The sequence below is a fragment of the Eleginops maclovinus genome, chromosome 8, assembly GCF_036324505.1.
Source record: "Eleginops maclovinus isolate JMC-PN-2008 ecotype Puerto Natales chromosome 8, JC_Emac_rtc_rv5, whole genome shotgun sequence".
Taxonomy (NCBI): domain Eukaryota; kingdom Metazoa; phylum Chordata; class Actinopteri; order Perciformes; family Eleginopidae; genus Eleginops; species Eleginops maclovinus.
Window position 1 is genome coordinate 7,800,805 of NC_086356.1, and position 14,501 is coordinate 7,815,305.

Sequence of the window (14,501 nt, forward strand, 5' to 3'; positions counted from 1 at the left end):
GTTTTCCTGTTTCTTACTAGCAACCCTCACTGACAGTGCTTAATGACAGTATTTACTAGATTTAACGTTGTAAACACAACCTAAAAGCAATCTAGAAACTTATAACCTTTAATACTCATGATTTTAAAGCAACTAGGACCAACTTACAACCACAAAGGCTACACACACATTCTTCAGGAAACCTTACACCTTCCATAGTTCAGCTCTCCTAAAAAAACATTCGCGGCCCCTGTCTGCGGTTGAAAAGAAGGAACTCGACGGACGGAGAGCCAGCCAATCAGAATAACAGGAGATTTCGATTTGTCGTCTCCTCCCCTGTGATTGGCTCGCACCGCCCCTAGAGGCACCCGCCCCCGATCAGGGGTTGGTGTGTTTTCCCGGCTCTATGGAAGTCATTTGAATACGCCTTGCTTTGAGGCTCAATACGGCGCTGCTGGTTCAAAATTGACTCAAATATCAGGAGCAGAGACACAATGGAGGAGCGCACGGTGCAGACACACTGCTGAAAGACTTATCTCTGTGTTACTGACTGTGCAGGTTTATTCCACACAGCGGAGATTACAACAACTTTGGGCAGTCTTTTTCTTCGCTTTTTCAGCAGTTTCTTCCGTGGAGAGGTTGCATTCGGACATTAAGCTGCAACTTATCAGAGGTACAGTTTTGGGGGTGTGGATGATGGGGTAAATTACAGAAACTATGAACGTTATTTTTGTTGAAATTACCATCCAGGCTCAGAAATATTAACGCTTAAAGTTGCCACATCATTATTACAAAGTTGCATTTTATTGCAATCATGCATTTGCCATCACTTAGATCATCATCCCTTAAATAATGTTTAGTAATGGTTTATATCGTTGCTATAACAAGCAACATTTACTAAAATGCAACTTTGGATTAAAAAAAAAGGCGATTTAATTGTTTGGTTTATTCTTGGTATATTATATAATACCAGCATATACCCTCTCCTTTCTTTTTTCATTTTTACTTAGCTGCATTTGTTGTTGTTATTGTTTACCACCCATGTGAGTTATAATTGGGCTGGCTGTCAGACACAAGCGTTGCTCACCAGAACCTGTGATGGGACTGTGGTTACACAGCATGGCTTTTTCACAGTCAGCTTTTACTTTTACTGTGTTATGACTCAGTCAGAAACCCATAATGTAAACCAGGCATGGTTGCCTGGTGGGGGGTGTGTGTGTTTGTGAGAGAGAGATACTAACATATTGTGTATGTGTCTGTAGGGAGAAGAAAGATGACACAAACCTGTGTACTTGTTGCCAAACCAACTTTTAATAGTCTTATTCCCTCCGCACACACTTCTATATACCAATGGTCCCTTAACTTGCTGAAACGGATGCCACAATGTTCTCCTACTTTGCTGCTGCTTAGATAAACCTCAATTTAAAAGGATAGTTTATTAAATGATAACAACAAAAGCAGTCTTCGGAACACAAGCAACATTTTGGGCTAGAACTGATCTAAAATCAGCTTCTTTATCCACTTAAAGTGACTTTTTCCAACTTCATTGTTATTGTTAAAAGTGTGTTCTGTTAAGCAGTGGATGTTAGAGATCTGAAGGTTTTTTAGACAATAGAAAATGTGTGCGTGAGAGAGAGAAAACCCCATACACAAGCTTAGTGTTATTATATCCCAGCAGCAACAAAGGAGATAATGGGTCTTTATCCTTTCTAACACTAGGTTAATACTGTACTAGCCTACCAGATCATACGAGGGACAGGTGTGTGTGTGTGGGACTTCTAACCCTGTGGGTGTGTGTGTGGAGCCTTCACACAAGGAAATGCGTAGTTGAATCCCATGTGTGTGGGAATTAAAGATAAAAAACAGGATCAGCAGTGGGTGAATTGCTATCTACTTATCTTTAAAGTCCATCTGATATCAGGTTTAGTTCAGCTGCAGGTTTTTACAGTGGTTAATGGGTCCATGCCTCTGGCATTTTGTCAGCCACAGCAGGACCTAGTTCACCCTATGATTGCTCAAGCATGGGTGGAGTTTTGTTTTTTAGCTCTGCAGCGTTTGTCTGGTGATGATGATGCTCAAAGTCTGGTGGTTGCTTGAGATTATGATTCTCAGACCTCAAACATGAATGCTGTGGTATAGATTGTTTATATTACATCCTAAGGTCATGCAAAGTAAAGGAAAACAACCCCAAAACACAAAGGATTATGGGTACATAAAGAAAAATGACAATTTCTTGTTTAGATATTCAACATTATAAAATATTAAAAAGCTGGTGGCTCCTTGCTTAAACTCTGTGCCACATTTACCAAAGATGATGATGATGCTGCTCTACAAAGAGTGATACATCAAATTCACCACTAGCAAATGTTCTTTAAACAGCAGTAGAGTGCCTACTTGTCTAAGGTAGGGCCGTTTAAAGGGTTCTCTGGTAAAACTCAGTGTGTGTTTTGGCAAAGCCACGAGTAAGTGTTACGAGCACAGTCTAGGACTTTAACCTCATTTATTGTAAGGAATAAGGCTGAGCGCAAAGGGTTTCCCCTCCAACAACATGCTTGTCTTGCTCACATACGCCTTACCTGCTGTAACTTATTAGTGTCAAAGTACATAAGGTACGAAGTAGAACAAAGATAGCGTTGCATTGCATTGGCCTTTTGCCACACTGATAAATTGTTTTACAGGTCCCCTTATCAGGTGCTTCTCTCTCACGCCATGGGTCCACATTGTGTTAACCTACGTGCATGCTGAACTTTGTTAGTGTGTTCTCGAGCTCTTAGCCATGCTCAAAGGCCTCCAATTTGATTAGACAACACAAAAAGCAGGAGTCTTACAAAGAAGTCTTCTCTTTCAGCTTGTTGGTTAAGCTTCAGGGGGTTTCAGCACTGACTTTTATTAGGTCAGTGAGCACGTAGAGTCAGTTGGCTTTGAATAAGGACATTTTAGACTGACTCGGTTAGCTGCAGAGTGCTTGCACAGGATGCTTGGTTGTTGTACTATGTATGTATTCCACAGTTCGCTGTGAACCGTAAATGAAATATTGTGGCCAATAAATAATGTGTTGTTGAGGCCCCCTGTGGACAGACACACACTGCTTCTCTCAATGAGATTTCCTGTCTAAATAAATAAACAAATCCCCATACTGTCGGCCATTGCCAACACAACGATACAGTTCCCTAAACATCCCAAATTATTTGAACTTTTAGTTAAAAATCCTACGAAAACGGCAACAGTACTCGTTGCTGGCTGGCTACCTATATGTTGGGGCTATTGAGGTTTGGTTTACTAAGACTACTCAAGCTTCTGATGTCATCCTAACAGAGAAACAACAAACACATAGACTAAAAATAAAATAAATGACAACAAAAATGTGGGATTGAATGGATAAAAGAAGCGCCCAGTATTTCATTGCTGTTGTTTCTACAAAAATGTGTACTTTTGTCTACAAAAAAGTGCTTTTGCCACCATATTTAAAGGTTTGGTGGCACTTGGACCATACTAGCCAATACTAGGATCCCTCTCTGAATTCCCTTTGCACTATATGAGAGCACCTTGAGGCCCTTTAACCACGTGCAGTAATAATCAATAATAAGTTACGTCAATACGCGAGTTTCGATGTGCTGCTTTACCAGAGTCACCAAGATAAATTCCTTTACCTTTATTGCATTTGGCAAACAAAGCATGTATTTATTGGCACATGATCTTTCAGCAGATGATGTCTATCGGTGTAGGAACAAAAACAAGAGTTCACACCTTACGGAAGAATGAGAGTTCTTTATGCTGGTTTGACTGATCTGAAAGTGATCCGAGCCCCGGCGTCATACAGCCCAACGGTGGAAGGTAGAGTGTGTGAAAGCTGCTGTGTGTGTGTCTCATCTGCTGTGATCTGCTCTGATCTCTTCCTGGGGGTCTTTGTGCGGTTGTTAATGCCATGACAGGATAGATAATACCTCTATTGTTGAAAACCCCCTCCCCCCGGCTCGTTCTCCCCCCCCTGTTATAACTGCATTGCTGCTGGGTGTACCTTCTTTTTTCTGTAACCACATTGTGTGATTTAGAAAGAAATAGCTTGAATAAGGTTGAAAGAATTTGTTTGTTCTTTTGGAACCATTTGGAGTGAAGTTAATCTGGAGCCAAGCGGTGCTTCTGAATCTGCAGGGATCCAAGAGGGAAGTTAACCCAGCTGCAACACACCTGCACTTCCCTCTAATCAATTCATTCCTGTAAAAATAACAAACATAAAAAGGATTAAAACACAGACAAAAGCAGCCTTCACATACAGTAGGATAATTGACAACTGTCACATTCATTGATCCCCCCCCAAATATGATGTCTCTTTGAAGCAGCTTTGACAGATCTCCTTGCTTTAAATCCATTAGCAGATGATATTTGCCTAGAGCTGCATCAAACATTCTATTAGCTTTAACCTTTTGATGAACCAGGTTATGACATTTCAAGCTCCAGACTCTACAACTGGTGCCATTTGTCAAGGCAGGAGACACTGTCTGTTGTGTTGAATTACGAAAACAGATGGCAGTTTAAGGGAGCATGCACTATAAAGCCTGCAATGTTTTTAGATCTGTATCATTGTGGTTATGTAGGTAAATTGTATTGGCAAAACTATGCATTTCTGCCATTTCCTGTATTTTGATTCCCACTTTAAACCCTTTTCGCAAGGCTGCAATTTTTCAAAGTTTACAAACAAGAACATTTAAACAATGCTTTCAATATGAAATTATGCTCCCAACACCATCATTAAGGCGTCCACAGAGAGTTCAACCTATGATTTAGAGAGAGTAAAATGTCAGTGCTGCAGCACCGAAGCCGCAAACTAACCGAATGGTCAACCTTTCAGGAAGTCAGTCTGGAAAAACCCAGGATTGGTTAAAGATTTTAGACCTGTTTTCCTATTTGTGTAAGGTCACCTTTCAGTGCAAACAGAAGCTTGAAATGAGGAATAGCAAGAGTTAATGTAACTCAGTGGATGCCTTATCAGCTTGACCACCAGAGCTTTTCCAGATTCTACTTTATTGCAACATTAGGACGGTAAAGACACTGTAATCTTTTAACAGAGTTAGAAGGAAAACAGAAGGCAGAGATCACAGAGTTCAGAAGACAGGCTGGCAGTGGACTGGCTTACACTGGCATGATGCCCGGCCCTGTGGTATACAGGAGTGTGTGTGTGTCACTCAAGCCATAATTTGTTTATGTGTGACATGTGTGTGTGTTTGGATTAAACCTACAAGGGGCTAGGCGCCATGGTGGACATGGGTGTGTAAGATGTTGGCTCAGGCAGACACTCCTCTGTTGGCACTGCGATGAACAAACAAAAGTCTGCTGGATTCCTGCAGGGTTTTTGTATTCTGGCACAGTGTTACGCCAATGCGTGTTACGTGTGTGTGTGTGTGTGCGTGTGTGCGTGCAGCTCGATTTACTCTGGCATGCGGTTCGTAGACAGACGACAGTAGCAGGATAAAGATGGCTCCAGAGTTAAAGCATGCCTTGGTGGTGATCTGGGATCAGCTTACCTTCCTCAAATCCAATTATCTACACCATTAAGGCAAAAAAAAAAATCATTGCTGCCTTGAGATCATCCATCTGTTGGCATATTTGTTTCCCCTTCTGCCGCCCTGATGCCAAAAAGCTTCAAGAGAGTGATAAAACATACAATAAAACAGGAGACAGTGAGGAAAGGTCCTGTGTCTTGAAAACCTTTTCATAATATCAAACTTTTTTTTAACGGATTACACAAGGAGGTATCTTTCAACAAGCCAAAACAGTAAACAGAGGAGGGGTAAAATTATGTGATTTAGTGTAATTACTTTCGCAGACAGGCCTCTAAGTCTCTGCTTTGTGTGATCGAGTTGCTCAAACAGATATTTTCACAACATGTGGAGTGACGCAGCTTAAACTACAACCACATTCCCAGAGCGAGGACGTTGTGTCATACCGTAATAGTAAGAAAACTACTGACGGCATGACTTTTGATTCATATGAAGGAGTGTGATAGTATAGTGTATAGTGATGTCTAAATACCTAGTGTATAAGGCAAAGAGAAGATGTCAGCTTAGGATCTGGAAGGAAAAGAAACTACAGTTTTAATTCATTCAGGGAACAGTATTATGATCAAAAGCCCCAAAAGGAAATATAAATATATTTACTTTTTTGTTTGCTATGGCTTTAATTTCTCTGGATGTATTAGGTCTGTGTTTCCCAGAGGGGTAGCAACATCAAATCATGAGTTCTTCTACGGAAAAAGAATGTTCTGTACTATAAGACCTTTTGATAATAATTGCTATTTTCATGCAAAATACTGGAACATTTTATTCCTTCAGATTGACAGATGCAAGACAAATCACGAATAATAAGTCATAACGTACTGTATTAAAATTGAACAAGATCAGACCACTGATTAGAAGTGTTTTGTTTGAGGAGGGGACACTTAGGAATAAGAACACAAAACTACTTTATCTCCTAATTTGATTAAGAAACTGAACTATATGAAGATATACAGTATATTGATATTATGTCTTTACATTTCACACAGCATGATTTGTCCATGTTGACCTCCTTGTGTTTCTCCTACAGGTCACCATGCCTCCCACAACCCCGTACGCCGGAAAGTTTGGCTCTTGCGTAGCTTACGGCAACAACAACAACAACCACCCTCAGCCTCACAGCCCGTACCGCAACGGCACCGGCCCAAGCCCGGCCAAGGAAAACGTCTACAACGGCGCCTATGTCTCCGCGGAGAACCCCTACGACATCCCGCAGCCCCACAGCGCCTATCGCAGCTCTTCCGTTTCCTCGATGACCACCAAGGAGCATCGCTACAACAGCAGCTGCGCCGTTTCGGAGAACCCGTACACCTCGCCGCAGCCTCGCAGCCCCCGGCAACACAGCACTTCCTGTCCCGGACGCGCTTACCGCCACACTACCACTCCCACCACCAGTAGTAGCAGCGGCGGCAGCAGCGAACAGTCTTCCCGCAGCAACTCGGTGGCAGCCAAAGGACGACGCTACGGACACGGAGTCACCGCCAGCTACGGGGAGATGTGTTACCATGACAACAGCTTGGTTTCAGCATCCCTTGAGGCATTGATCCAGCACCTGGTTCCCACGGTTGACTACTACCCTGATGTAAGCGGCAGTAAAGTGCTCTAAAAACTCCCTTTGTAGAAAGACAAGCTGTCTCGTCCTAAGAGCTGTTTTTTTTTTCTTTGTCTCTTTCCCATCATCAGAGGTCGTATGTTTTCACCTTCCTGCTGAGTTCACGCCTCTTCCTGCACCCCTACGAGCTCATGACGAGGGTTTGCCACCTGTGCGTGGAGCAGCAGCGCTCTGGAGACGCCCTGCTGGATAAGGTGGGCGGATAACACGCAAACACACACACAGGCATTCAGACACACAGCTATTTTTTCTCTTCATTTCACTCTTCCACCTACACAATCTCGCTCCCACCATACCTGCGTCACACTCATTCCCACACACACAAACCTCTGTAATTGCTTTCCGGGGTTAAAATAATCAACTTATTAAGTTATTCTGGACAGACAGAAAGGGCTCAAATGAATACAAATCAAAGAGAACACATTTATTGGCAACAATAAAGTAAGCAAATGACCACTATTAGCAGCGTATGGTGTCCAAAAGACAGTATACAAGGGCTGCTATAAATAAATTGTATTTAAGTAATAATCATAAAAGAAACTTGCCTCTTTAACGCGCCATGTGATGTTTCGTTTTCTAGATCCGTTTCCGTGAAGTAGCACCAAAACTGGTGCAGCTGCTGACTGAGTGGACCGAGACGTTCCCGTACGACTTCAGGGACGATAGGATGATGCGCTGCCTCAAGGACATGACGCAACATGTGGCCCGAGGGGATGAGGTCAGTCTTAAATCTTAAGTCGCCTGGTAATTACGAGTCAAAGGCTGTTTCCATTCAAATATCAAGCCAATCTTAAGCAAACTTTTGCCTTATTTTCAGAAATGAGGCATTTTTCTTGTACAATATTTTAAAATACAGGAATGTAAACACTATTTGTTGTCAGACTTCATAAAGCATGTCTCCTTTTGAGTATCAAATCGAATGATCTTTGTTTGTGTCCTGCCTGCAGTACTCTTGGCGGGCCATGCAGCAGATGACCCAGCGGCTTATCAAACGCCTCTCTGCCCTCGGACAGTACGAGGAGGCCGTGGCCGCGCTCAGCGCAGTGGCGTTGGAGCGACCCGCTTCCTTGAAAAGCAAACAGGCCTCGGGTCAGCGGAGCGACGTAATGAGCGTGTGTGACGACCCCTTCATCATCGCACAGCAGCTCACACACATCGAACTGGTACGAAGAGATTTGAGGCTTTTAATTTGAAATAATGTGTCTCTTGTTTTACCATCTGTTGAGCGGTTTGGAGGGAAAGTAGTGTTACTTCTTTACAGGCCATGTCTACTCATCTTAATGAAGTGCAGTTATTTATGTTGGTGGTGAAATCCCACATGCAAACCCTAATGAAAATGCTTAAGTGTTAAATTGCTTTTCTCTCTCTTTGGTTCCTGCTCGTGTTGACTTATTGAATTTTAGTTTTACGATTCCTATTTCTTTCTTGCTTTTATTGTTTTCCCATAAACCCATTTGTGTGTTCTGTTCTGCTGCAGCGCTGCACATAGAACATGAATTAATACTTTCATTTTATTTGTAGCTAAATTGCTTTCATTCATCGTGTTAATCATTTCAGTTCTCATTTTTACAGTACACTTTTAAGACATCGTTTCTCTTGGTTTTTCTTCCAGAAACCCTTAAAGTTGTAGCTCTCCTTCCGCAGAAATAACCTTCTTTCATGTTCAAACTCAAGTTTATTGGTCTTTACTTTATACTTTTATTCCCCTCCTTTTCTTTTCGATCATCTTTCTCTTATATCTAACCATTAATATTGTCCTGATTTTTGTTCTCCCCCTGTTCTCTGGCTTCAGGACAGACTGAGTTTTATCGGCCCAGAGGAGTTCATCCAGACATTCGCCATGAAGGATCCTCTGGAGAACCATAAGGTACCAGTTTGACTTTCCATCCTACACATAACCCTGTAACTAGACATTAAACATAACACTAATTTAGGTTTAACTAATTTGATCGAGTGCTTGTACTCAATGTTGCTGGTTTAAAGGACTTGTGACACTATTTAAAGACCCTATTATGCTTTTTGGGGGTTTTGTGCCTGTAAATGGTCTGCAAAGGCTGAAATCCCAAAGTCTCTTCCACACACTGCCTGAAACACCTCCATCTTGGTCTTTTGTTTGCTTCCGTAACACTAGTGTGTCTGTTGGCTAGCGCTCCAACACATTGTACGTCAAAGGCTAAGGGGCGGGACAACTCCAAGCGGTTGACCAATCACAAAAGAGCCAACCAGCTAACCAATCAGAGCAGACTGAGCTCTGGTTTCAGACAGAGGGTAATGAGAGGTGCTGCAGCACAGGCAGTATGAGAGAAAGAAGATATTTTTGAACATTAAAGCATAAACATATCACAGTAGAGTCACAAAATATAACTATTTATAAACCTGAAAATGAGCATAATAGGGTCCTTTTTAAAGCTTTGTTTCTACTACAAAATTCAAATGGCATCTTCATAAAACTATACAAGTGATGTATATAAACATGACCTATTGACAATATTAAGAAATGATTGTAGTCATTTTTTAGTCATCCTGTATTATGTTCATTTCAACGTCTTCATATTTGGTTCTTTGAGCGTAATTTGTGGCCTGCTTTAGTTTAAGTGAATTTGCTTTAGAAGCCACATGAAAGATCCTGCTGGCAAAATTTCGGATTACATTTGAGTTTTCTGCATAGCTTTTGAACGTGCATCAAACACAATATGAAAGAGGCATTCTGCGTACGTCTGAGTGTCCCCGAAGGGCTCTCTGTCCTGTGAGTCAGCTGAAGGGTCGCTTTCAATCAGCGTGGCAGAGAACAAGCTTTCAGCCGCTGTTTGTCAACTGAGCCACATCTCGCTGCCCACCGGTTACATAAGACCCACTTTGTATAAAAGAGCGGTTGAGTCAGCGTAAGGGGTCCTGAAGTATAAAGGGGAAGTTTGGAGTGGAGTGGGATGACGGTTGTTGTGTAAGAATTTAATAGAGGCATGAATGCGCGGGATTACATCATCACGGTCAAGTCGAGTTTATTAATACAGCCTTTTCTAATGTTTATTTATATCAAAAAGTGCCCCTGGCAAACAGGCTCTCCACCGCATGTCTCTCAGAGAAACAAAAAGGCCCAAAAGCAGATGGAAATGAGATGAAAATAATAGCAGGCACGTCACAGACTGAGCAGGACCACAGGTTGTGTGGGTGTAAGCGCTGTCAAGATCCATTTGCTAAGGAAATAACACAGCAGCAGCAGCAGCCTGCACGCTACAATTATTATTACATCCGCTAGAGAAAAAAATGATGCCGAGTATTATAATCAGAATTTCACTTGTCAGGTTTTGTTATATATAAGTTATGGTGATTATGCTGTGCCCAAAAAACTAAATGGCAAATAGGGAAATCCCAAGGGAAAGAGGTTAAACAAAGGCTCAAGTAGCAGGATTCACTGGTCATCCTCAGCAGTTAGCTCAGTTTTTGCATTTGTTGTGTATTAATACTCTTGAGATAATTCTACTGATGAAAACCATGATGAATGGCATTTGAAAGCTCCAAAAAGGCTTGTAAGTGTACCTTAAAGGTTTTTTAAGGTACTCAAATACAATAAAAGCTCATTTCGAAGTGTGGCTTTCGTCATTTGTTGCTACCCGTTTTTATTTTTTAACACATTAGAAACATGACTCTTGTCCCTAAAACAATGGAATGCTAGTTCAATAGTATGACAAAAACCTTGACAAAAACTACTGAAAGTATCTTTTTCGTGCTTGTACTTTAACCATGCCATCTCCCTTTGTATTTTCAGGGTTTCTTCCGGAAGCGTAAAACCAGTAACCTGGAGGCCTACATCAACTGGTTCAACAGACTGAGTTACCTGGTGGCCACGGAGATCTGCATGGTACGTTGTTCTCAAAGGAGCAGATCAGAAATCTCTAGGTCTCATCCTGTTTTCCACACACACAAGCTCTTGTTGTTTTGTTCCACTTTTCATGAAACGTGCAGCTCCAGTCTTCAGTTTAGGCATCTTTGATTCACTTTCCCTCTCCTGTTCTCTGTAATTACAGCCAGTGAAGAAGAAGCACAGAGCCCGGATCATAGAGTTCTTCATTGATGTGGCTCAGGAGTGTTTCAACATCGGCAACTTCAACTCCCTCATGGCCATCATCAGTGAGTACAGAAAACATCCAGAAGCTCACTTTTCACAAACAAATAATTAAAAAGCAGCCAACATAGATACACCCCCACTTTACACACACTTTTGAAATTGATTTCTGGGGAAATGCCGCCTTGCTTCACCCCTTACATAAACTACATAATGCTATAGGTTAGGGTCTCACATAAGGATTATCTTCATTTTTTAATAATCTGACCATCATTTTCTATAATAATCGTCTATACAATTTTAATATGTGGGTCAAAATGTCCAGCCTTATTGCTCTAAGTCCAAGGGGATGTCTTTAAATGTGTTATTATTAATTCCACAACCCAAAGATATTAAGCCTAATATGATATTAAACAAAGAAAGAGGAAGTGTACATATTTTGCATGAATAATATGATTAAGACATTATCAAAATGACAATCCATTTTGCTGCAGCCTTTAACAGGTGCTAGATACGTGTGAATGGCTTTGAATTAAATCAGTAACCAGCATTATCCTTGATTTCACAAACTTCTTTGTCACAGCTTGTTTTTTGAAGAAGAGCAAGCTACAGTAAAATTGTAGTTCCAACCACATCTTTGTCAAATATCCAACTACAAATTATATAAAGCCAACAAATATAGTGCCAGCTGGAGGCTAAGAAAAGGGAAAGGAAGTACAAACTGAGTTCAGGGAGGCAGTTGTGTTTACTCATTTTCATTGGTGTGTCTCTGTAAATAAACACTGTATACTCGTACTTACAGCGGGGATGAACATGAGTCCTGTTGCCAGACTGAGGAAAACCTGGAGTAAAGTCAACACAGACAAGTTTGAAATCCTTGAGGTAAGAAAAAAAAACCCTACTCTTTGTATGCGCGAAGTTGAACAGATTTGTTTGACCAATTCCCTCTCTGTCTAACCTCACGCAGCACCAGATGGACCCTTCCAGTAACTTCAGTAACTACCGCACTGCGCTCCGCGGCGCCACCCAGAGGTCTGAGACCGCACACAGCAGCCAGGAGAAGGTGAGAGAGCACACAGGGTAGAACAAAACCAAAATGTAATCCCAAATGTACAATATCAATATAAACTTGCTGTCTACTCTCTTTTTTTCAGATTGTTATTCCCTTCTTCAGTCTCCTTATTAAAGACATCTACTTCCTGAACGAAGGATGTGCCAGCAGGCTGACCAACGGGCACATCAACTTTGAGGTCAGTCCAAAACTCAAAAGAGTTTTATGTGAAGGTATTTGAGGAAATCTGGCTGCCTTTTACTTGTCAATGTTACTCTTACAACTCCATTGAAAGGCTTTCACAAGTGCTGTAATGGCGCCCCCTTGTGGCGTAAACAAGCATTCATTTTAAACAACTGTTTTACTGAAATGTTTTTGTGTTTTATGATCCTAATTTATTAAGTATTTCCTGGAATTTGCCACAGATGTATTTTGTTCAATTGGTTGTCGGTGTTAATAAAGTCTGTCATGTCTCAACAGAAACTTTGGGAGCTCGCAAAACAGGTGAGCGAGTTCCTGGTTTGGCGTCAGGTGATCTGTCCGTTCGACAGAGACCGCCGCATCCTCCAGTACCTCGTCACGACGCCAGTCTTCACCGAGGACGGTCAGTATACAAAATTGTGTATCATGTGCAGTCACCAAGCAGGAGAACAGATCTAAACTCGTCTTGTTTTTTCACTGCAGAGCTGCACCTGGCTTCATATGAGAGCGAAGGACCCGAGAACAACATGGAGAAGGACAGTCGTAGATCTCTCAGGTGGGTGTACACACACACACACATACAAACACACACACACACACACACACACACACACACACACACACACACACACACACACACACACACACACACACACACACACACACACACACACACACACACACACACACAAAACCACCTCAACAATAGCATATATTAAATAAATTATCATAATATATTGTGTGTTCTGTTTTGCAGATCTTCCCTTTCACATCGGGAGAACCGCTCCTAAGAAAAGACAATCAATAGAACACTGTAAATGAACGAGGTATTTTAAAGCTACATGTAATATCTCACAAACACCTTTTTTTTTTTTTTTACACTCCCCTGGAAAACAAACACAAGGAGCATCATAAAGGATTTATAAATCATGAACTGTAACAATCCTCGATGAATCCGGCGCAGACGTACCTTGATGACGCAGTTTTTGAACCTGGAAAAGCTCGGATTACAGGCGACATCATCTCTGTCCACGGCACTTAGAAGGATTCGCAGAAGCGTGGATTTTGTTTATCTCTCCAGTGGATCTACATCGTGGCAACTATTGTGGGAAGGCTCATACAATGGAAGGGCTTCTCTGTCTCTAAATGGGACAGATATACGGACCCTGATTGGTTACATTATTGCGACATTAGCACTGCTTCTCTGCGGCACATGCTGGAGAGATATGCACTCTGTATCGGTTTGTATTATAACAAGACTAACAACTGCTTTTAAAAGTGCTGCTGTGTTGTAGAGTGCTTGGTTGTGATGGATATACATTGTGAGCAACACCATCCGATCTTTATCCTCTCTGTTTGCACACAGCATCAATCTCCAGGTCATTTCATCCTTATTTAAAAACGCAATACATCAGCTACGTAAAGCATTTTACAGACACTATCGGGTTCCTAACATTTTGTGACGTGTGCACTTTGGTGACGCAATATTGTGCTAATCATGCAAGGTAAATCAAAATGCACTTCAGTGGGTTCTTGTGTATTGTACGATAGGATTTGGCGACTCCTATTTTAAGGCGTCTTTCTATACAGTATTAACTTGTATTTTGTATCAGAAGGTAAACAAAGTGTTCTTTTTCTGTGTGAACTTTCTTAGTGAGCTTGTTGCTGGTTGGCTGGCTCTGTGTTGGTAAGCTATTTTTGTTAATACAACACCAGATCAAGTGTGATAAAGAAGTGTTTAAAGTCTGACTGACGCTCAAGCTGATGTGTGTATGTGCGGCTCAGATACAGGAACCATCATCCTTTTTTTTAACCCGATGATGGGATCCCTCAGAAATCTGCCTGAGTGAACGTGAGGCTTTTGTTTGGTTGTTTTTTTTCTATTAAAAAGCTGTTTGTGTCATTTTATAAGTGTTTTTTCTGATGTATGCTTTTTTATATGTATTGTTTGTGTTGCCGGTACTTGTACTGAAGGTCTTTGTGAAAAAAAGAATTATATTTTTCCCTCAAATAAACAGAATAACTGAAGAATGGGTCTTTTGG

General features: G+C 41.4%; 1 protein-coding gene across 1 annotated transcript; it reads left to right on the plus strand.

The window, feature by feature from the left end:
- Positions 1–412: 412 nt before the first annotated feature.
- Positions 413–14,489, plus strand: LOC134868329 (ras-GEF domain-containing family member 1B-B-like). The gene is made up of 14 exons (XM_063889378.1): positions 413–652; positions 6,562–7,113; positions 7,215–7,337; positions 7,724–7,861; positions 8,091–8,306; positions 8,936–9,010; positions 10,910–11,002; positions 11,169–11,271; positions 12,009–12,088; positions 12,174–12,269; positions 12,361–12,456; positions 12,738–12,861; positions 12,942–13,014; positions 13,216–14,489. Exons 2-14 carry the CDS (start codon positions 6,568–6,570, stop codon positions 13,247–13,249), a joined length of 1,797 nt encoding a protein of 598 aa, XP_063745448.1. The 5' UTR covers positions 413–652; positions 6,562–6,567; the 3' UTR covers positions 13,250–14,489.
- The last annotated feature ends 12 nt before the right edge of the window (positions 14,490–14,501 follow it).